This window comes from Rhinolophus hipposideros (genome assembly GCF_964194185.1).
Source record: "Rhinolophus hipposideros genome assembly, chromosome: 4".
In the NCBI taxonomy this organism is placed as follows: Eukaryota; Metazoa; Chordata; class Mammalia; order Chiroptera; family Rhinolophidae; genus Rhinolophus; species Rhinolophus hipposideros.
In genome coordinates, this window is record NC_138050.1 from 51,217,999 (window position 1) to 51,241,376 (window position 23,378).

The 23,378-nt window shown below is 52.1% G+C and overlaps 2 protein-coding genes across 7 annotated transcripts in view; one reads left to right on the forward strand and one right to left on the reverse strand.

The window, feature by feature from the left end:
- GAS6 (growth arrest specific 6) overlaps nucleotides 1-23,378 on the forward strand; it is a 44,847-nt gene that overhangs the window by 15,565 nt on the left and 5,904 nt on the right. The window contains exons 4-13 of the mRNA XM_081045904.1: nucleotides 1,260-1,322; nucleotides 6,803-6,925; nucleotides 7,904-8,026; nucleotides 12,213-12,335; nucleotides 13,177-13,298; nucleotides 14,212-14,330; nucleotides 14,719-14,908; nucleotides 17,099-17,263; nucleotides 18,468-18,636; nucleotides 22,715-22,887. Of these exons, the coding sequence (XP_080902030.1) occupies nucleotides 1,260-1,322; nucleotides 6,803-6,925; nucleotides 7,904-8,026; nucleotides 12,213-12,335; nucleotides 13,177-13,298; nucleotides 14,212-14,330; nucleotides 14,719-14,908; nucleotides 17,099-17,263; nucleotides 18,468-18,636; nucleotides 22,715-22,887 (1,370 nt within the window). The remainder of the gene's footprint in view (nucleotides 1-1,259; nucleotides 1,323-6,802; nucleotides 6,926-7,903; nucleotides 8,027-12,212; nucleotides 12,336-13,176; nucleotides 13,299-14,211; nucleotides 14,331-14,718; nucleotides 14,909-17,098; nucleotides 17,264-18,467; nucleotides 18,637-22,714; nucleotides 22,888-23,378) is intronic.
- The window catches only part of TMEM255B (transmembrane protein 255B), a 50,777-nt gene continuing 48,381 nt past the window's right edge, over nucleotides 20,983-23,378 (reverse strand). For 3 of the 6 annotated variants that reach the window (XM_081045916.1, XM_081045906.1, XM_081045907.1), the window contains one exon: nucleotides 20,983-22,748. In XM_081045916.1, the coding sequence (XP_080902042.1) occupies nucleotides 22,665-22,748 (84 nt within the window). In that variant the 3' untranslated portion in view covers nucleotides 20,983-22,664. The remainder of the gene's footprint in view (nucleotides 22,749-23,378) is intronic. The other 3 variants (XM_081045908.1, XM_081045917.1, XM_081045918.1) reach the window with 3 other exon arrangements.

Below are 23,378 nucleotides of genomic sequence, written 5' to 3' on the forward strand. Positions count from 1 at the left end.
CTCTGCAGTTCTGAAATTTATTGAGGATGCCAAAGCGCTTTTATTCGTGTGGGCTGTATTTATTGATATTTACCATATTATTAATTAAAACAGAGAACCTGAAAAAAGTGTTTTGGGTTAGTTTGAACAACAGGAGTGTACAAGTAAACACTCGGCAATGGAGCAGTGATGCCATCGTGTGTCAGGTGGCCTCTGGAAAGCTCCCCTGTACACTCGGGAGAGAATGAGAGGAAAAGGGCACGTGACCGCTGAGTCTTCTCAGAACAATGGCATTGACATCCTGGGCAACCTGAAAGAGGCCCTGGATTCCCTTGAGAACTGCTCCTTTACTTAGTGCTGTTTGAAGATTTTTGGGAAGAGAAATGTATTCCATGGTCTTCCTTTTTAATTTTGTAAAGTACATGTTGGAAAATTTTCCATTGGCCTTATATCCTCTTAGAGGTATCTTCTCTTGGTCCATATCTGGCAACAAGTAAAGTAGACCAACGACGGGTCCTGAAGTGCTGGGAACCTGCCCACTTCCTGTGTCCCTGTTGGCCTGGGCGGGTCTTGCTCCGGGTATGTGGGCTTTGTCTCCCGAGGCAAAGGGTGACCAGTTATCCCATGAGCCCACCCTGCAGGGACCATCTGTTGCCTTTGCTGATGTCCTCCTAGGCCTGAAAAAGCACAGGGACCTATGGAAGGAGCAGTTGAAGTGGCTCAACACCCATTCTGCAAAAGTTCCAGTTGCAGGTCACCTGGGAGTCACGAGCTCAGAATGCCACCCTACCCCCCCCCAGCCCTCATGTCCACGAGGGACAGCCATTGTCAGCCTGTCCAGCATGTCAGACAGCTCGGAGGGAACTCTCTCTGAAGTGGGTTACTTTCAAATTAAGGGCAGTATCTCCAAACAGGGGTCAACTTGAAATAGAAGTTTAACTGACTACAGTCAGAAAACATACTGAATGTTATTAATGATTCCTCTGCACAACAGCAGAAGGAATCCACTGGAGAAGCCACAGCCGGTGTGTGGTAATACTTTTTGGGTGCAGGGTCTGCCATTTTGCTGGAGGCATTTTCCTGTTGGTCAGTATTAAAATGGTTTCTTAAAGTGTACTAACAAAAGCTAAACTGTGTTATTGCTGTTATTACTGTAGCAACCTAGTAAATGTGAATAATCTACTTTTCCAGAGGTATCTAAGAGACTGTAGGGCTAGCTCTAAAATCTGTTCCATCTCCTGTGAATGACGAATGACACTCCATCTGTTTCTCTCTCGCAGGATGCATTAATAAATATGGATCTCCGTACACAAAAAACCCAGATTTTGTTAAATGTGTTCAAAGTAAGTATGCCTCATTCCTGTCTTCCTCAAAGCCCTGTGAGTTTGGGTAACTTTAAGCTTGGTTGTGGTTTTCAGGAGGTCTTGAATGTTTCCATTTTCTTAAGGGGTTATAGCACCTGCCTGAGGTCCTCTCCCTTGCCACTGAACTTTCTGTTTCAAGCAAGTATGTTTTAGTTTTGAATCGGCAAGAAATGCACATGGTATGAAATTTAAACCTTTCAATAATCAATTCAATATGGAAAGGGGAGAGCGGTGCTGCTGTGTGGCCCTCACCTCTAGGCAGCCTCACGATAGTGAGTGGAGAGTAGACTGGCCCCTGTTATTTAGGCCAAGACACCCATTAACTCAGAAGAACCAGAACCCATGCATGGAGGGAGACCTGGAATGAGCCCCTTCCCTCAGGGTCACCCGTGATCTCAGCCTCCTCAGGGATCCACCTGTGATTTCAACCTCCCTAAGGGTCAGCCATGACCTCCCATAGGCAGACATGGGAGCATGACAGCAATTGCAACTTTGTGTCATTTTGTATTTTGTTTTTAGTTAGCAATTTTGTTGTTGTTGTCAATTTGCTAAAGCAGTTTCTTCTTTTTAAAATATGTATTCACATTTGGTAGGTTGTTTTAATTCCTGGGTTTTAAACTGTCCTTTTTTTTTTGAGGTTATAAAACAGTTATCTAATGTTTCATGTTTAAATGTATGCTCCGCCTAGAATTTCTCCTGCTGCAACAGTGAGGTAGTGATCCAGATGTATTCATGTTTTATCAGATAGCAGCCCCCTTGGTTCCAATACCACTTATTTAAAATCATTGGGTTTTTGCTCAGAGAGAGGCCACAACAATTGTAGGCTGTGCTGATCCTACGTGAGAGATTTTGTGGCATTAAATTGTTTGGATAACAAAGACGATTTCTTAGTGGGATTGAGACTTTCTCTTCTCCTGGATGGCGGGCAGCCTGGGAGATAAGGTAGGAGGGAGAATCCCAGAATTGTTTCCTGAGCTGATGTTTAAAGGATAAACCTTGTGCACCGCTGGTGCCAGAAGTATTAAATGCAATCTCCAGCAGATTAGGAAGCTGCCTCCCACGCCTGGTCTCTCCACCTAGCCAAGGACCCACCGTGACCCTGAGCAAGGCTTTCATCCCTCCCATCCCCATGGGCCAAGTGTGTCATCCTCACGCACTTGACCAGGGTACTGTCTGTGTCCTTCAAACGACGCCTAGGTGCGACGAAAGTCCCGGAAGCCTGAGGTACTACACAAATACACCAGCTGTCCTTACAGAGGAGTCCTGTAAAGGTTGCTGGGGAGATGTGCCTGGGATGCCGTCACTCGGGAAGGACACACACCCTGCCTCCCAGGTCTCAGTGCACAGTGCGCATGGGGTCAGTTCAGGCAACTGTGCACTGTTTTCATCTGTTCCTTCCTAAAATAGTCTTATCTCGTGATTATGGGCAGCTTATCATAGCTGAGCACTTTGGTTATCCATTATTGTTAAAATTAAAGCAATAGCCTCAAAGAGGTCATCTTTTAGTTGCCAAAGTGCTCAGCTCTGACAAGCCGCAGGCCTGGGGTGGGCTTTCCCACTGGTAGATTCACCTTCCCTGTTCACAAGCAGGAGGGCCTGGGATCTGAAGCGTGGTTTTCTCTGCTTTGCCCAGGCCATGTTTGATGAGCCCCAGCCCTGATTCTCCTCATGAGGGAGGATCCCTTTGCCCTTTTCCTTCGGTCAGGAAAGTGGGCCCCGCTTTGGAGCATGTTGTCCAGGTTATAACTTGTCATTTCCTTCAAATTTTGGAAAGGGAGAGCAAAAAGCACCTGAGAAAGGCATCCCGCTGGCTGTCAAAGATGCTTCACATTCCAATCCACAGCAGCAAACATGCTCCTTCCTTCCTTTCCTTTAACACAACCCTCTGAAGGCCAAGATAACCCCTTATCTCCTAAACAGCCCCTTCCCTCCAGAGGCCTCAGGGCATCGATTACCAATCAGCCCAGAAACCCTCTGAGAGCTCCCTGGGTGCTCCTAGGTCTGCAAAGGTTTGTCTTAATTCTGAGGAGTTCACTGGGCACCTGCTGAGTGTTGGTCGCTCATATGCCCATTCCTTATTCCTTTTGTCCTAGAGACAAACCTTTCAACAGGGAAGTAAATAAAAGCAGCAGTGGATGGAGTTCCTTCAGGGGTGGGTGTTGTTTAAGAATCTCCTAGAAAATCCCACCCTACTAGAAGATGATGTTGGCCCCTTAGCCATGGGGACCCTAAGTTTCTTTAAGGGGGATTTAGACATTCCAGGCAAATTCCAGACGAACTTAACCAGCACTTCGTGCCCTATGTACATGTGTGTACTTCTGAAATCACTAAATCTTTAACCAAATACGTCAAGTGGAGACGCACACCACCTCCTGCCCTTCCCTCCCATGCAGGCCCATCTGGGCCTTCTCTCTCGGTCACGGGAGGCGTCAGGTGAACGAGCTGCTCATCCTGGCTCACGTGCTGGCTGAGCCCTGCACGCATCCCCTACCCCTGGTCTCTCTGACCCTCCTGCCCTCTAAGCCTCTTCCTGCCAAGATGAGGTAAGGAAGGCAGAGCTGTCTCTTCATCTCTCTAGTCCTGGTGCTGGGCTCCACTTCTCCCTCCCCAGCCCTTCTGTGCCCAGAGTGTAACCCACGTTACAGCCAATGCGGCAGCATGGAGAGACCGCAGGGCTGCCCTGCTGGCTGGGGGCAGCTTGGGTGACAACCTCGTTCCGTGACCGAATCCCTCGGATGGCTGGGTCCTGTTCCTACTTGCTTACCTGTAGAAGGCATTTACAGCTCCGTGCCAGAAACAACAGTACAGTGTCTCAAAAAGACTAGCAGGCTCTGTGTTCAGTATGCACTCGCAAGGGTTTTGTTGGCTGTGGTCCTGCAAAACGAGCCCAGTTTGAGGTGTGCCATGGAAAGGTCACAAGCAGAACACGATGAAAGACTCAGGTTCCAGGTGTTCAGACACGACCATGCAGATTCCCCGAGGAGCAGGGTGCCCCGACCACGTGATGGCTGAGGTCACACAAAGCACAGCTGAATGCTGAGTCTGTGCCCGCGACAAGGGCTAACCCAAGACCTCAGGTGAGCTGGGGGGATGCAGAGACCACTTGTTTCCTGTGCTGGCGTCCGGGAAACAGCTCTACCAGGAACTCATTTGGGCGACAAGAGCATGCTCTGTGGAGGAGATGCTTTGCCCAAACTTGGCATCCGGCTGGAAGCACCCGCCAGTTTAAGAAAAGGGATAAGTCAGCAGTGACACCGGACAGACTCTGACCTGCTGCTCGCAGCGATTGGCGACTCTTGGTTTGGGCCTGTTCCCCATGACCAGGCAATGGAATGAATGGTGACTTTGGATCTTGGGGTGGGGGTGAGGGGCCAGAGGAAAAGCTGGAGAACTGTCGCATCTGAGTTTGCCCAGGATCAGACAAGCTTCTCCAAGGCTACCAACCTGCCACATTACCTCAGACGGGCTATTCACTTCATAAATGAAAAAAGTGGCAACATCTGCCCGATGAAGGTGCTGCAGATGAGTGCATGGCCCTTGGAAACCATACTGGCGACGTGGTGTGAATGACAGTGGACGCCGGTGTTAGAACGTCAGTGTGGCTGCTCTGAGCCAGCCTTGGCGGCATGCCCTGGTGTCACCTGCCTTGTGGCTGCCTGATCAGCCATCTGCCTGGGCCTGGGGATTTTTGACAGCCAATTGGCCTGGAGAAATCTACCTACCTGCTCTTAATGAGAAACAAAAAGAAAGAGAAGTCAGATTTTGGCGTCAGTTGTCAATGCGGCTGAAATCCACTCACCGTGGGCACCAGCAAGTTTACCCAGGACGGTCTGGGTGCCTTCCCCCTCTGACTGTGAGCAAATCAGCCTCAGTGCTCAGCTTGGACCTCAGCCACGGACCCCATGTTGTTCAGGGGCTGGATGAGACATGGCCACTTGGGACGGGAGGAGAATAGAAACAGGAAAATGGCAGAGTCACTGGGAAATGTTTCCTGTCTCCTGGCTCATGACAGGAAGACAGTTAGACTGTGAGGAGCAAAGGCAAGAACAGATTTATACAAGAAATGAGAGAGGGAAACCCTACAGACCGTAGTACTTTGTGTGTGAACGGCATGGGGGCATGAGGCTAGAGGTCAGTGTGGGCACAGCCTGGAGTGGACGGACTGAGTCAGGACATAGCTCCACCTGCGATTCTCTGGAAAACCTGAAAAGGTGAGGAGCAGTGAAGGCAGGGCTGGCTGTTCCTCTAAGACTTGCTGTTGTTCTACTACCTGAGCCTGGCCAGTTCAGGATTTCTGCAACCTCCCAGCAATGTCTCAGCTATAATGTGTGTCTGCAGACATGAGCCTTTCTCATCCCAGGGGAGTCCAGCCTCTCCACAGTGTCCTGAAAACCCACACAGTGTTTCAGATTGAGTGGCGATAGCAGAAAAGTGGCTGGAAAAGCCTGTCCCTCCCTGGCAGGCCCACCTTGGCTCATCCAAGGGCCCCCTGGAAGGACTCTTGGAGCTCTGGACGCAGTCATAGCTTCCCCCCAAGTACTCTGCTCTCAGCTGCTTGAAGCCTGGGAGCCTGTAATGCCCACACGAGGTGAGCCCACGGGCCATGGCGGTGCTGTTCTGGGCTCTGTGTTGTGGAAGCTTCAGCTGTGTTTGCGAGCAGCTTCCTTCCCATGGAGAGCCCTGGGAAGGTACTCTACACAGTCTCTTAACTATAGGCCCTAAAACAGGCAGAAACTGAGTCAGTGATTGACAAGCTCAGCCCAGACAGATGGCCCCCCAAGTGAGTGGGTCAGAGTAAATCTGGCCTGGGTGCAGCCACACTGAGACACTGGGAGGACCTGGGAGTAGCCATGCAGCCTGGGTCTGGGGCAGGCCCCTGTCCTGTACAGGCAGATTTCTGGGAAAAGGGGGAGTGGGCAGCGCTCTCGCTGTGGCCAAGCCCAGTGGAGAGAATTTTGAAGGTTGATGGGCTCAGGGTTTGAGTGGGCAGGGGGCCTGGTCTGAAAGGGTGGAGCTGTCCACCAGGCATGCAGGAATGTTCCACATCTGCCTGGATGGCCACTGAGTCAGCCAGGGGTCTGCTGACCTGCTCCTGGGAGGTCTGCGCTCACGGGGCTGAGCCAGACCCACACCTCTCCTCCTCCACTCACTCCCTGAGGGCCGAGACCCCAACGCTCCTGGCCTGATGGCTGGGTGGCCTCTCCCCAACTTGACCTGGGTTTCCTGGAACGGGCCAAGGGTCTGGCCAGTGTGTTTTGTGACCATGCTCCCGTGCAGAGCTTGTATGGCCAGCCTGGGCCAGTAGGGGGAATGCTGGTGCCCAGGACCTGCTTCAGCACGCTCCTGCCAAGGCCAGTGTTCCCGGGGCCCAACGAGAAGCTGCTCCTATCCACCAAGACTGGTCCTTCCCAGCTGACGAGGAGCAACTCAGCACAGTTTTCTCCTTCCTTTCATCTCAGACCTGCCTGACCAATGCTCTCCAAACCCCTGCGATAAGGAGGGAACCCAAGTCTGTCAAGACCTCATGGGCAACTTCTACTGTCAGTGCAAAGCCGGCTGGGGGGGGCGGCTCTGTGACAAAGGTAAGGCCACCACAACTGTGGGACAGGGTTGAGGGTGTGGGTGTTGGGACCTCCCTACAGGGTTGTCTGAGGATCTGTCTCCCATCCATTGTCCTTTCCTTGCCCCATCCCCCTCCATGCCCCACAGCCGGGATGGCCTGTTCTAGCGGAGACAGGACTGGGGACGCATGGAGGTGCCTGCTGCAGGCTGTCCTAGGATCCAGGCCCCTCGATGCCCAGCCTCTGCTCAGCTCTCAGTGAAGAGGGAGGAGATGGGCAGTAGGGCACCCTCTGCCCCTCAGGTCATCAAAAGAGCTAGAACATTTAGACCGTACGGGAGGCCCTGCTTTTGCCTCCTAGGACAGGGCACAGCTTGAGAAGCCATCGGTTAGCTCCTTGAGAGAACTGGGGAGGAGCAGCGTGATTCCTGACTGAGTGCAGGACTGGCACAAAGGAAAGAACCACCAGAGAGTAGTCGGAACACCACACAGGCCCCTGTTAACCTCAGCCCCCACTGATTGGAAAGGGGAGGGGAGTAATTTCCGCTCCAGCCCCCCTGACTTGGCAGCGGTGCGGTGTCAGCAAAGAACCTGCACACAAAAGTCACCCACGACCTGGGTAGAACCTTTGGGTGGAGAGTCCTGTTCCACCTCAGGGCTTCCTGGTGTTCCTTCCTGGGGCAGCGAGGCCGAATGAAGGCCTTGCCCGTAGGTGGTCTGTGAGGGCTCAGCTCAGCTTGTGCAGGCCTTGGCCAGGTTGTGTTTGGGCTTCGTTGTCCGAGTGTGTCTGTCTTCAGGCACGTTTGACTTCTGCCCTCCTCCCATGCACTCTTGGAGGGCCACGGAGCTGGGACCATGAACTGTCACCGTCCACAGCCCTGAGGGGTCTCCTGCCCTCCTGCCCATGACTCGAGGGTGGATGCAATGGAGATCGGCTCCAGGTGGGTCGTATGTCACCTCTGAGCTCTCCCTAGTCCTTCTGTGTCCTGTGTGTGCCCAGATGTCAACGAATGCAGCCAGCAGAATGGGAGGTGCAACCAAATATGCTACAACAAGCCAGGCAGCTTCCACTGTGCCTGCTACAGTGGCTACTCACTCTCCCCAGATGGCAGGACCTGCCAAGGTAAGGCCCTGCATCCAGGACCCACGGGCTTTCCCAGACCTCTCTCTTCATCTCCCAGTTGCCCTCCTCTCTTCTTCTCCCCACTTTTACTTTCGCAGTTGCCAAATTGCTGAAATTGGCAGTCGCATTTGGTCTTCTGCAAGAGACTGCTGGCAGTGACTGGTTCCTTTGGTTCAGGAGGGGAGGGGAGGGGCAGGGAGGAGGGAGGAGGGGTGTTTTGCAGAAAGAGCACATGCCCAGGCATGTCAGCAGCCACAGGGCTCTGCCCAGCACCACCGCGACACAGGATGATTCACCGTGTCTGTGGACGAGGCCGGCCCAGCTGAGGACACGGAGATGTGTGCTCCAGGAGGGGGTGCGGTTGTTGGACCTCCTTCCAGTGCCCTGGATTCTGCAGGCTTTTCTGTGCAACTCAGAGCCCTGGACATCTCAGCGGCCATGGGCAGAGGGCAGGGGGGAGAGGCCCCAGTCCCAGGGGTCTCACCTCTCCACACCTACCCAGCTATTTCCCCAAGGCCCCCTCCCTGCCCAGTTGCCAGCATTCCTCTGGGAAAGGCCTACTTGCTGAGTAAAGCAGGAGGCGGGTCAGTGCCCCACTTTGTCTTCTGCTTTCAGACAATCCAGTCTGGGGCTCCCCACCGCCTAGCACCCTGAGCGCACCCCAGAAGAACACTACAAACTGGTCCTGTCCTCTCCGCTTCTCCCCAGGTGTTGCCTGGTCAAAAGCACCATGGGCTGCACAGGAGCAGCACCCCACTTTTTAGGCGTCACTTCTTCCTCTTCACTCTCTGATCCAGACATACTACCGTTTGTTGGGCTGCAACAACCCTGAGAGTCTGGGCATGTTTCTTAGTGCTGCCAGCAGCGCACCCAGAAGTGGGCAGGCAGTGTGGAGGGTGAAGCAGCATCCGGGCGAGGGTGCAAGGCAGGCCTGGCCCCACAGGGCGGGTCACTGCATCGGGACAAGAGTGCTTTTCCCCATCGGAAAAACAATTTTCACATTTGTCCACATCAGTGGCCACCCTCCCTGATAACCCAGGAGGCATTCATTCCCTGGAGATAATTCCCACCTGAATGCACAGAGGAACCCACTTCCCTTTCTATCTGCCCGCCTCAACCTGAGACCAGCCACCCTCTATCAGGGTTGCCGGCCAGGTGACAAGTCCGGACCCGGCTCTTTCACGGCCTGAGGAAAGGTCTTGCAGTTTGCAGGCAGTGTCCTGAGGAGCAGCTGAGGACGTTTTTGGCAGAAGATTTTAACAGAGCACCCAGTGGTCTCACTATTCCCCGAAGACCCCGTCCCTCTCTTTCTTCTCTGCAGAACAGGAGCTTTTCAGCTCAGGGCTTGCATCTGCTATGCCTGAAGCCACAGGGGAGTTCCTGGGGCTTCCCAGACTCATTGTCAAGTTCCAGGATGGGGCCCTGTGCTGGGCTCTTTGGATGCAGGCTGTGGTGCTGTCACTGCAGAGAGAAGCCCTCTTTTAAAAAGCCCTGCTTTCACCTCCTGGAAAGTCCTCAAGTGACCAAATTGCCAGTCTGCTTTCAACCTCCCACCATGCCTGTGAGGCTTGAGGAGGACACGGTCGTCTGAGAGGACCCCTCCATCCTGTTGCCTTTTCCCCCAGGACAGCATGTGGGACAGTGGGGTTATGCACCTACCTGGGTCAGGGGGCTACAAGGCACTCTTGTTAGCATGACAGATTAATAATTAGTTGATGGTAGAAGCCCCACCCTTGCGGCCAGGTTTCAGGGTGTGCCTGCAGATACTGGCTGTCACACACCTCTCTTCTCTTGGCCATCATTATTTCTTTGGGGACTTTGGGACCCCAGACCCAGGCACGGGAGGCTATAGGGAACGTGACCCATGGACAAGACTGGACTTTTTCATCATGCCTTCTGGGTCAGATCGTGAGATGCTGGGAGGGAGGAAGTGGGGGTCCATGCACCACTGCTTCAAGCACTGTCCATGCACAGCATGAGAAAAGTGGCACTGGGCTAATGAGATTGGGGCTCAGGACTCTCCACCATCTCTTGTTGGCTGCAGGAAGGGACGGGGCAGCCCCGGGCAGGAGGGTCGGGCTGGTACCTCTCCTAAGGGAACAAGCAAATGAGGGCCCCAGTGGAGGAGGGGGCTTGGCACCTATTTCAGGGCTGGTGGGCACCTTGGCCAAAGCGCATACATTGAGATTGGGCCTGGGCACGGAAACACCATCTGCCTGCCTGCCCATGTGCAGCTTTCCTGTATCACTGCACTCTGTGGTTAACAGTTGAATGGTGGCCTCTTCAATGGGCAAAGTCAGGACGGCTGAGGAGAAAGGAGGAGGGAGTGGAGAGGGCTAAGGCCATGGAGGTGCCAAGGAGGAGGTTGGGGCCTGGTCTGGGCCCCCAGCGCTACCCACTGCATTGCAGCAGGCTCTGTGGCAATACGGTTGCTGTAGGAGAAGAAAGTGAGATGACTTGGGGTCACGATGGACACAATGCGATTCAGGGATCCATCTGCTTGCTGTTTCTTGTGGGAAGGGACAACCCAGTGCTAGGTCCCCTGGGATGTGGGAAGGACACCCTCCCATCAGGAGGGAGTCCCAGGCCCAGGTCCTTCCCTAGTGCTTCTGTGCAGCCCATTCCCCACAGGTGTTCCAGGCCAGCCTCTGGGAATTGTGAGAAATGCAGCCTCTTATGTCCTCTCTGCCACCTGAGTCAGAAAGTTGGGGGTGGGCCATCCTGGTTTAGCAGGTCCTGCAAGTGCTGTTGAGAAGCTAGGGCTTGAGGACTCCTGTTTAGGGACATCATGGAGGGGCCAACAGTGCCCATTCTGTCTAACTGCCAGGCCCAGCCTGTGGGGACAGGTCACTAGGCGCTCTTGGCTGCCGACTCGGGAACATCCAGAGGCCAATCATCCGCCCAGATCAGAAGCTTTCCTGGAGCCAGTGAGGCTGACAGAGCATGCAGGTGGCCCTGGAGCTTTTCCTGCAGTTGTGGCAGGATCTTATCAACTGTGGTCAGTTGGCCCTGACGAGCCATCCTTTGTACAGGGCGACCGCTCTGAGAGGGTAGCCCCATGCCCTGCAGCCCCAAGAGTGAGTGTGGCGCCCACGCAGGAGAGCAGAGTCTCCTCCCTGCTCCCAGAGGTGCTCTGCTTGGTGTCCCTGGTATGGCTGGTGCCGTCTGGACTCACCCCTGCACTTGCTGAAAGAAAGCCAGGTTTCTAAGCTCCCAGACATGGTGTTGGCCTGCCTGGCTCCTGAAATAAAATACAGGTTCAGAAGCAACACCACAGATCAATCCTGATAAAGTACTCTGAAGTTTTATAAACTTCCTCTTGGGTAATACGTGCTGTTTGTGTTGGCTCATTCCTACCATCCATGAGCAATGTCACAGTTTTGATGTTTGAAAGCCTCTGGTAAACTGCCCTTGTAACAAAATTAGGAATGGTTGCAAAGCTTTGTGATACTTATGTTGCTATCTGAGGAATTGCAATGCTATTTGAACGAACTATTGCACTTTGTAGATACTCTTTCTGTTGCTGAAGGAAGTGGGTTTTTAACTGCAGGGTGTTTCTGCTAGTTTGTTGCCAAAGTGGCAGAGTGAATGGAAACATCAGGACAGAGCCTTGAAGATATATCATTACTGAGGTGTTTGATTTTCAATGGACAGAGGGGGTGTGAGCAGAGTGGAGGCCTTGTGGTGGAGACCAGGCCAGGGTACCTGGGGATGCCTGCAGGGCAGCAGGCAGAAAGGGCTCCAAGGATGCAGAGTGGGACTGCAGTCCAAAAGGCCCCTGGGGTTACTTTTTTTTTTTTTTTACTTTTCTGTGCTGCAATTATTTGAATTAAACAACAATTTTCTGTGCACCCCTAGCTAAGCAGTGCCCTGTCCAGTGTCTGAAATTTACCTCATTCGGGACCCAAATCAGAAATGTGCCCCCATCCCCAGCCTCGCCCCTGGCTGCAAAGTCCAGGGGATGCAAGGAAGGGGACAGGAGGGAGGGGAGGGGAGGCTGGAAAGAATGGAGGGGAAGAGGGCAGGGCCAAGATCGGGCACCTGGGATTAGAGATGCCCCTTAGGGGCCTGTTCTCAACCAGCCAGCCAGGGCAGCAGCAAATCTCCGGCTCACTGCTCGTAGACCTAGGCTGTCCTTATCGATCTGGAAAACAGCCATGGTCTTGTCCACTGGTTTTTCTTACAGATGTAGATGAATGTAGTGACGCAGACGCCTGCGGAGAGGCACGCTGCAAGAACCTGCCGGGCTCCTACTCCTGCCTGTGTGACGAGGGCTACGAGTTCAGTTCCCAGGAGAAGGCCTGCCGAGGTATCCATCCCCAGCTGCACTACACACATACACATACACACACATGCACCACACACATGTAAACATGTGCACTCTGTGCATACCAGTGCACATGCCACACATCACACGTGTGCACACCACACATATGTGCATAAACGTGCTTCTTGATGCAACTGGGCACCTTCTCCAACCTGCCGCAGACACAGAGAAAAGATTCAACGAGGAAATGCTACTGTGCTCCTGTGGCAGACTCGGTCTTCTCTCCAGCCTCAGCTCCACCCGCTGTATTTGGGGACAGGCCTATGAGATCTTACTTCCTCTGCTGAGTCCCAGCCCTGTCCTCGGGGAGCACAGAGAGACGTTCTCTCTCATCAACTTCCTGCCGGGTGCCCTGTGGCTGCTCACTCCATGAGGGAGAAGATGGGGGGTCCTGGCCTCCTCTGTCTCCTCTCCCGAGCAGTCCCTCGTCCCCTCAAAAACCCTGAGGACACCTATCAATGCCACAAACCTGCACCAGAACCTTCAGTCCAACGGTTGCATGGATGTGCTTTGTATGCTGACCTGGTAGCATGCGCGGGCTTAGCTTGTCCAAACATCCTCCTTTACCTTGTGCAGTAACTTCTTCCTGGGAAAGAGCAGCGGACGTGCAGATGTCTGAGACCGGCTGGGCCTGGGCACTAAGCATGACCACGGAGGCTGGGGTGGGGGGAGCGGTGGGAGTAGAGGTCTCAGGGCTGACTGCCTCCTGAATCACACAGTTTAGAATCCATTTACATGGGGAGCATGCCACATGTGTGATCAGATAGAAAGCATGTGTCATTTCCCAGAGTGAGGCTGAGGACATTTCCCTTGTGGCCTGCAGATGTGGACGAGTGTGCAGAGGGGCGCTGCGAGCAGGCCTGTGTCAACTCCCCAGGGACCTACACCTGCCACTGCAATGGACGTGGGGGCCTCAAGCTGTCCGCGGACATGAACACCTGTGAGGTAGTACCCCCCACCCCCAGAGCCAGGACACTCCGGCCAGACCGCCACATTTGACTGGGCTGTCCAAATGGGCTCTGTGTGCGGCCAGTTAGCCACTGGCAGGGAGGTTTGCTGGGAGAAAGGCTTTTGCTGAAAGTCCTGGTATTCCTGGGGCCACATGGAAAGATGTGGGATAGGAGACGTGCTTGTCTTATTCTGGGCGTTTGGTCGTATTTCTGAAATCGCTACAACTCCCTACTGCACAACGGAGCAGGTGGTGTGGACCCTCAGTGTGACTCACTCACGCGTGAATGAGCACTTCCTTGCCCCCTCACGCTTGTTCAGGTTCTGAGGCGGGAGTGTAGTCAATGCCTCCTTACTGGGAATGGGGGAAAGCAGGCCCGCTCTGGCCGGCCGCTAAGTGTCCCCCTGGGGACTCACACCGCTCTGGTCCTCCTGGGCTGTGGAGAAGCTGTGTCGTAGAGCAGGGAACTTTCTAGAAACAGCAGTTTCCAAGCCCTCCATATTTTATTTATTTTACTATATTTTGTAGTTATTCTCTATACTTTTTTGTATGTTTGAAAAGTTTCATAATTAAAAAATAAAAGGAAGAGGGAAATCAGCAGGGAAGGAGGGCAGTAGCATACCAGAGAGAAGCACTGTGGGGTGTACAGCTGTAAGCACAGGAGCTCGAGGCTTCCGGAGAGATCTGAGCTGAGCCTCACCTGGCAGCTCAGGTTATCACAGACTCTGGGCATTCCCGGAAGAAGCCGGCTCTGACGTCACAAGCCAGCTGTGCATGTGTGCAAGGCGCCCATGCTGCGCGGAGGCTGTGGGAGGACGCAGAGGGCAGGCCCGGTGTTCCGATGTCAGTGCGAGAGGGGCTGAACCAGGGTGTGCCCCCGCCTGACGCTCCGCGCTCCCATTCCGACAGGACATTTTGCCATGTGTGCCTTTCAATGTGGCCAAAAGCATGAAGTCTTTGTACCTGGGCCGCATGTTCAGAGGGACACCAGTGATCAGACTGCGCTTCAAAAGGCTGCAGCCCACGAGGTGAGAAGGTGGCTTGCACAGAGCAAAACCAACCCAAGAGGGCCCCAGGGAAATGGCCGTCTGATGGCTCCACTTCCCCGTGTACCCAGGCTGGCACCCAGAACAGTCCTGGCCATTCTGGACATCAGCTCAGTCTTGGCACAGATGCAGCCACAGTTCAGTTTCGGTGAAGGGCTCTTGGTCCGGGCCAGCAGGGTGTCTCCCAGACAAACTCTGCGTCTGGTGCCTGGGGTGGGGTGGGGGTGGGGCTTGGCCCGGGCTTGCCACACGGCCCTGGCCTGCTTACCTGCTGCTCTCTCTGAGGCCGGTTTGAGCTCCCTCACAAGGAAGGAGGCCGTGAGCCTCCAACCTTTTCATAACTGGTTTGTTTCTTGGTGTTGACGCCCAGACTGGTGGCGGAGTTCGACTTCAGGACCTTTGACCCCGAAGGTATCCTCTTCTTTGCTGGAGGCCATCGAGACAGCACCTGGATTGTCCTGGGTCTGCGGGCCGGCCGACTGGAGCTGCAGCTCCGCTACCATGGTGTCGGCCGCGTCACCAGCAGCGGGCCTGTCATCAACCATGGCATGTGGCAGACGGTAAGTATGGCCACCATTGCCCCTCCTGGGCTGGCCTAACGTCTCCTGGGCTGAGGGCTCCGGGCAATAACTGGTGCACTCACACACTCAACATTGATGGGTACTGCACATGGCAGGACAGGCCCCTCAGAAGCTTACGCTCTGATGGGGCATTATCTCATCATGTAATCAGAGTGTGGCTCTCACCTCGATAACTGTGCTTCTCAGCAGGGGTGATTCCACCATGGGACACCTGGCTGTGTCTGGAGACAGTTTGGTGGGTGGGAGGTGCTGGCACTGGGTTGGGCCCAGGGGCTGCCAGGTGCTCTGTGGTACACAGAATGGCCCACTGCAGAGAAGCCTCCAGTTCAGATGTGAATGCTACTGCAGCTGAGAACACTGGAGTGAGGTCCAGGCACTGGCTCTTACCTACATGCCGCCTGACCAGGCTCCAGCAACTCACCTGTCAGTGTAGGGCAGGGTCAGAGGTGACACATGGACACCCTCTCGGGCGCTAGCTTCCGGAGTCTGCTCTGTTCCTGCTGAAAGCCAAGTGCACTCACACTTAGGTGCCTCTTTATGGAGAATGTCCTGGGTGGACCTGCACCTGGGGCAGGTGCCCCACTGTTGGCTTTGGAGCACTCTGACCTCTCCTGCATCCCAATGCCTGGAGCAAAGCGGCCTGCGATACAACAGGCTGCTTAATTGGAAGTGGGCTTTTAGAAGTAAATACTTGAAAGATAAATGGGAAAAGCATTCTCTTTTCCTTCAGAAGTGAAGATAAAATGGAAAATTTCACCCCGGCCTCTGTGAATAAAAACATTGTAGACGTTTGCTAACATTTCCATCCTGTCAAGTAATGTTTAGTTCCTTCTTTCCTGACTTCTTAAAGCACGAGTATCTCCAAAGCAGCGAGAAGGGTGCCATCAGCAAAGCTACAGATAAAACAATACACCTGGAAGAAAGCAGCCTCAGGGGGTGAGGAAGCAGACACTCCACATGAGGGAACTCAGTGCCTCGCCATTGTGGGGCACAAGGGGTGGTGGGTGGGGCCGGGGAGGGTGCCCCAAAGTGAGAAAGTTGGAGGAAGCATGCCCAGTTGATCACAGCAGCTGCCCCACCCGAGACATGACCTGGTCATCGAACAGCAGGGTCAGGGTCAGCTCCGTGATGATTTGTCTCCATTCTCCCCTTTCTAACCAGTCCCTGCCCCAGCAGCCCCTCACACACAAACAGCACATTCTTTGGACCAAATTCAAACCCAGGTACCTAGATGTTTCTCCACGTTAGCCCAAAGGAAATGATAGACGCTAGAGTGTTAGGAAGATACACAGTGTATTGAGTGATGGATTTTTAAATTTTCTACTGGAAAGTAGAAAAGAATGGAAAGTTTTAGAATGAACTCGTGTTCATTCAGCATTCAGTGTATGCCAGGCACTGAATTAACTGTTGTAAATTTAGAAATAAAATGTGTTTTCCTGTTTTCAATGATGTACAGCTGAGGATAGGAAGGACAAAAATGGGGAAGCAGCAACATCAGGGCTGACCCAGTGGGGTGGGGACATCAGGGCTGACCCAGTGGGGTGGTGATATCAGGGCTGACCCAGTGGGGTGGTGACATCAGGCCTGACCCAGTGGGGTGGTGACATAAGGGCTGACGCAGTGGGGTGGTGACATAACGTCTGACGCAGTGGGGTGGTGACTTAAGGGCTGACGCAGTGGGGTGGTGACATAAGGCCTGACCCAGTGAGGTGGTGACATCAGGGCTGACCCAGTGAGGCAGTGATGTCGGGCGCAATTCCTACTCCCTGGCTGAGGCTTCGGGAAGGGCCCTGACACAGGAGATGAGAAAAGTGGCTCCAAGCGGGTTCCCTTGTAGGGAGTGGAACTGAGGGGAGGCGGTGCTGGGGGGGAACCTGTCAGGGCCTGAGCCACACCACCGGCTGCGTGGAAGTTGTGTGGACACACAGGAGGGAAGGAGGTATAGGTGATGAGTGTAGTCAACCAGAGGTTGGGTGCTCCTGGTCCTTGGTGGTGACGGACATTGTCCTCCTGTGTTGGGGTGTCTCTTGGCTCTTGGTTGTGATGGAAACATGTCCCCCCTGAGTCTGGGTGTCTCTTGGTCCTAGGTGGTGATGAATGTGGTCACCCTGAAGTTGGGTGCCCCTCAGAAGGTACACTCCCACCTCTCAAAGTGCTGGTTTTCTTCAGATCTCCATTGAGGAGCTGGAGCAGAATCTGGTCATCAAGGTGAACAAGGATGCAGTTATGAAGATCGCAGTGGCTGGGGATCTGTTTCAGCTGGACAAAGGACTGTACCATCTGAACCTTACCGTGGGAGGCATTCCTTTCAAGGAGAAAGACCTTGTCCAGCCTGTAAGTGCCGTCATTCGTCCCTGGGCTCAGAGCCTGGAATCGGTCTGAGGACAAGGTCTAGCCATGAGCTGCCCTGTGTTTAGCACTACCCAGGTTTTGCGAAGGACCCAGAGGAAGGTCAAGTTTTCCTAGAAATGAACAAGCAGCAGGGTGCAGCTTAGATCGTTAATCTCACCATCTTTTTCTATGAGACTCATTTGAGTTTTCATCTGAATTGATAACAATAATGTCTCTTTTGCATTGGAGACAAAACACAACGAAAATTTCCTTTAAGCAGTCAACTTTTTTGGACAAGTCCTAGGAACATTTGGGTTTTTAACCCTGCCAGGATTTCCATAGGAGAAAAAGACCTAATGGGGAGGTCAGTCCTGCCCTTTCTCACCCTTCCCTACACCACAAGCCTTCTCTCCCTCGTCTGTGTTTCCCCATCTCCCAGCATGCTGGTGTCAGAACCCTTGGTATTGTGGTGGTGATTTCACCCAACAAGAGGAATGAGTTATGAGCATGTTGGTGTTCTGAATGGTGGGTGGTATTAGCACTGTCTTCCCTCCCAGGGGTGTGTGAGGGGTGTCCTGCACACACCCTCTAGTATCAGACTCCATTCTAGGGCTTCCATCCCATACTTCCTGTTCACACTCCTTGTGCCTCCTCATTTTACAGATAAGAGCTGAGGTACCCTCGTTTGCTCAAAACCATATAGCAAGTGGATGGCTGGGCTGGAATTAATATTCCCAACCCCTGGACTGACATTTCCACAGGTGCTTCTTGGGTGCTGGGCAAGAACATACAGTTATACAGGCACAACTGCTCTATAGTGTCACCTCGTCCCACATCTTTTTAGTAGGTAGTCAGTGCTCTTCACTCTGTTTTAGGAGTGTGTTTTATGAGATGCAGGCAGTGGGGTTCACCACACGATACATGTCATGTTCTTCTTACTCTGCGATGGAAAGAGGATGCATTGCATTTGCTGCACTCAAAGGTAGCCTGCAGTGATCATTTTTCAAGTGCAGAGCCCTTTTGTGAAATAAATAACCTCTACAAGTAGAGGTTATTTTGTCCGTTTTGCAGTGATTTCCACGTGCCTGAGCCAACAAGGTGCCCCGTTGGTCTGACGAGGGTGGCACCAGCCACCTGGCCTCTCGTCATGGTATCTGGGAGTCTATGTGGCGCCTACGAAGCCACTGGGATTTCTCTGTCTTTCCAGATAAACCCTCGTCTAGATGGCTGTATGAGGAGCTGGAACTGGTTGAATGGTGAAAACACTGCCATCCAAGAAACAGTGAAAGTGAACACGAAAATGCAGTGCTTCTCTGTGACAGAGAAAGGGTCCTTCTACCCTGGGAATGGATTTGCTTTCTATAGCCTGGATTACGGTAAGTCTTGGCTCCTGCGTTGGGATGGCTGTGGCTGTGCTTTAAGCCAATATATACTAAAAAAGAGAAACACCAAGAAACAGCTTCTGACCTGGGATGGCAGTGTCAGGGATAAGCTGGTGCTCACCACGGGCTCTGGGGCAGGCTGTGGCCGATAGAGCACAGGCCCCACCTCCCAGGGGCACCACTCCTCATCTGCTCCGAGTTAGCCAGTGAGCCAGAAATGACAGATGGAGAGAAGACGCTGACCTGCTCGTGCTGTGGTGGCTGAGATAGGGAGTCTCGGTAGGATGTGAAGTATCTAAGAGGGTGCTTTGCAGAAAGTTCTGAGACAACACAAGCCTAAGTCTGTCCAGGCGGATGGAGAAGCTCTCAAAAGTGTATTTGCCATTGCAATCACCAGTGACACAGGAGGAGGAAAAAAGGGGCAGTACCTAAAAGTCACGGTATGACAGCCTCGAGAACTCCAGTGAACTCAAGTTTTAAAAGAAAGGGAAGAACTGGAGGGGGAGAAAGGGCCATCTGAGTAGAAGCAGGTGGCCCAGTCCAGTAACCCTGCCAGGAAGGCTGACATTCTCAAAAGAATTGAGGCTTATCAAGCCAATGTTGAAAGCAACAAAGGAGGTTTTCATTTATACCCGGAGAAGGAAAATGAACTCAAAAGCAACATGAAGCTGGTGTGTGATATGTACATGTAGCAGAAAGAAGGCGGGAAATGGGGCAGACTAGAGGGTGTGGGCAGGTGTGGGTGGGCCCAGGGCCCCCAAACACTGTTTGCACACACTGAGCGTATGTGTGGGGAAGTGGAGGGGTTGGGCCTGAGGTTAGTTGGAAATCCCTGTCCATCAGTGACCCTCGTTTAGGGAGTGACTGCAGACAGTCGGGCCAGCATCCCCCAGCTTCTGTAAAGCGGGCAGGGCCCTTAATTGCTTCAAACACAGCACATCTATCTCTTTCCTTTTATTATCAAATTAGTGACAATCTACAGCCAAAACAAATAATCCTAACGCGCTGATCAATGAGCATTCACTTAAACATAAACTTTACGTGAGATGAATTAATGTTCCAAATCACATATGTTATAAATAGCCCAACGATAGAAACACTTTTCTGAGGATGTCAGCAAGAACAGTGTGGATTGGTGGTGGATGGATAAGCAATTGTGTTGTTTGACTCTGGACTCACAAGATTTTCCCTAATCTTTTGCTTGACCGTGTTTCCCCGAAAATAAGACCCAGCCGGGCAATCAGCTCTAATGCATCTTTTGGAGCAAATATTAATATATAAAACCCAGTAGTTTTATATTATATTATATTACATTTATTATATTATATTATGTTATGTTATATTATATTATATTATATTATATTATATTATATTATATTATATTATATTATATTCCCAGTCTTATAGTAAAATAAGACAGGGTCTTATATTAAGCTTTGCTCCAAAAGATGCTTTAGAGCTGATTGTCCGGCTGGGTCTTATTTTCGGGGAAACACAGTAGATAGGCTTTAAATTAATCTTTGTTTCTTGAGTATACACCAGCTGGAGCCCTTATTGTTGTCACTACGCCTGGGTTCCTAGATCTTAGTGGCTTTTGAGCTTGAGAATGTTAGGAGAACCATGTATCCTGGCCCAGGAAAATATACATGCACAGAACTGTGCAAGCTCTTCAGGGCGGGTTCCCAAGCTCCCTGGAGCCTTCCCGTGGAGCCCACATCCAGAGCCTTGTCTGTCTAATAGCTCTTAAGGGAGCTCCCTGGGCCTCTGGGGCTCCTGCCTGCCACCCTGGTCTAGGCAGGCTCTGTGGGACTCCACATGCTCCCTTTTCCGTAGCCCACTGCTACCCAGCCTCCCGACACTGCTGCAATGGCCATCTCTCCTGGGGCCATTTCTGGCTATGCCGTGCCTCTCTTCTCATTCCTACATTGCAAGTGTTCCACTCTGTTCCTAAATTCTGAGCTTTGTATGGTCAAACACTCACACTCAGTTTTCCCTCTGCTCATCCACTCAGGATGGCAGGCAGCACACTCCCTCCTTCAGACCTCACCTCACATGTCACCTCCAGCCCCTAGTGGAACCTCCAAGTTCAAGGACGATCTGGTGAGCTCGGAGGAGAGGACACCTGGTCCTCCCTCCTTAGCAAGACAGGCCATCCTCAGAGCTCTGTATCACCATCCCGCTTTGTATCTTTGCTTTGATTGTCAGAAGCATTCCATGTCCTTAGAGGTATTTTTGATACAAGAACCACTCACTCCTAATTGCACCTCCTAATACAATACATACATTATTCCTTTAGTCTTCATCTTTATACATACAAATCGAGAACATCACCATAATGTTGAATATAAAAATCATGTGATATAAAACATTTAATTCTTTTTTCATTTAATAGAAACATTTTTCATGGTGTAACAAAGACATTGCAGGTATAATCTCCAATGACTGCCAACACTCCCACCCCTGGACGCATGGTAGTCTGTGTACCATCTTTGCTGTATGGCTTTGACCTGTAAGTTCTATGACAGCGAACTCCGAATGATTTTTACAACTCTATGCGTTTTTAATAAATCTTGACCTATACCATTCATGTCCACTTTACCATACAGAAAAGACTCACTGGGAAATTACAGGTTCTGTACGCTTTCCCTCTGCAGCAGTTCAAAATTGGTTTGGATGTACTGGGTCTCAAGGGCTGAGACACCCTGGGCGGGAGTGGGTGTGTGGTAAATCCCACACGGTGTCTGAGACAATTTCCCAAGGAGAGCTGAGGTGCTGGTGCCTTTAAAAAGGCGCTGACTACCAGCCATGTGCCTAAATCCCATCAGTGGGGACACTTCCCAGAGAACATTCTTCTCCCTTCACAACATTCTTCTCCCTTCACCAATAAAGGGAAAACTTGTTAACAGAGGAAAATGCTGTGTGTGTGTGTGTGTGTGTGTGTGTGTGTGTGTGTGTGTGTGTGTGTTTGGTTATTTTCCCCCAATTCATGTGCGTTCAATTCAATGAACAATTAATGAGGACTGGCTATAAGGGACGAGGACCCACACGTAATTCGAGGAGCTCACAGTCCAGGGGGGAAGAGACGGAAACCTGGGTCACGACACAGCCTTCACACTAACATCAGCCTGAGCTCGAATATTGCGTCAATGTCATCCTGCCTACACACACTTCTTCATCAGGACTTTGAAGTTCTTGTGAGGTAGAAACACTTAAAAACCAAGAGGGTGGAGGTTTTCCTCTGGCTTCTTCATCAGCAGATGATTCAAACATAGGGCAGGAACTTGGGGTGGGATTTGCCCTTGGAGCACCAAGATCCAGCCCTTTCTACCAAAAGGTATTTTTTGGAACTGTGTATGTAAGATATATATATAGATAGTATATACATATTTAATTTAGATGCATTAAATATGATATATCATATGAATAGTCACTCCACTGAGGCGTTAGAATAGTAAAAAAGTTGCAATTCAGAATATAAAATTGTACGTAGTCTGTTGGAATGGTGCTCGTGGCAGCTTCCGTTTGCATTGCATTTTAAATGCTCCAAAGTACTTCCAACCTGGTAGAACTGCCTGAAAGTCATAGGTGAGATGCAATGGGATTGAACTGTAAAGCTCCAACACGTTCTATGGAAAGACCTGAATCCTGCAAGAGAGGAGTGAAGGAGCCCGGGGAGGTGGCGTGCACGGCCCACGTAGCACACCTGTACCTGCGGCTCCAGCAGGTCTGAATGGCTGGTCTGATAGTTCCTGGAAGGGGTGTTCAGGGCACTGGCATGGCCAGGAAGGAAGCAGCCGTCCTCTACTGGCCCCAGTACCATTAGACTCTGGCTGGAGCCTGAATCAAGTGCCCGGTTGTCTTGTCATTTCCCAGCTACGGGCGGTTGGCTCAAACAGCGATGGCTTCTTCAAAGTTCATCACTGAGTTACCATACTGCTTCCTACGTGCTTCTGCAGCCAGGCCAGCATGTGTGCCACCGAGGGCAGGGCAGGGAGCTGTCGCTGGTACAGTTTTGCTCACTCTCATCTTTCCCTCGTTTGTATTGCTTCCTGATGCGCCGCCTTCATCGCAGCACGAATGTCTCCAGACGTCGGGACTGAAACAACCTGGGAAATAGAGGTCATGGCTCAGATCCGCCCAGCCACCGACACGGGGGTGCTGTTCGCACTGGTGGGGGACAACCACACCGTCGCCCTCTCCCTCGCCCTGGTCGACTACCACTCCACCAAGAAGCTTAAAAAGCAGGTACCACTTGTGTGCTGCCCCAAGGGTAGAGGGGCTGCCACAGCATTCAGCAAACAACCATCAGGGCTATCCACCTTGGGGCGCCAACTACTTTTCTTGGGGTCAGGTCACCTGTTCTCTGCCTCTGGAAGTTCTCTTCCCACCTTCACCAGAATTGAACCAGCCACACTTGGCTTGGGGCATTGTTGCCATGAGATCACCTGACACTGTATGTCAGGTGGGCTCTACGTCAAAGCCATTGTGGGCGGGGGAGGCCAGGGGCCTGCGGGCCCGCTGTACAAGGGGGTGACCGTGCACCTATACGGTTGGCCAGCTCTTCGGTTTAGAACAATTTGAATTAGTTACTTATGTTTAAATCAGATGCTTTCACTAACAAAGTGAGGTTTCCCATTTCTCTTGAAAAGTCAGATGTGCAGACACAGCCTGGACCTTCTGAGGGTGGCAGAGGCAAAGCGCTGAGTCCAGCTGCCCCCTACACGTGGCCTGCCCTG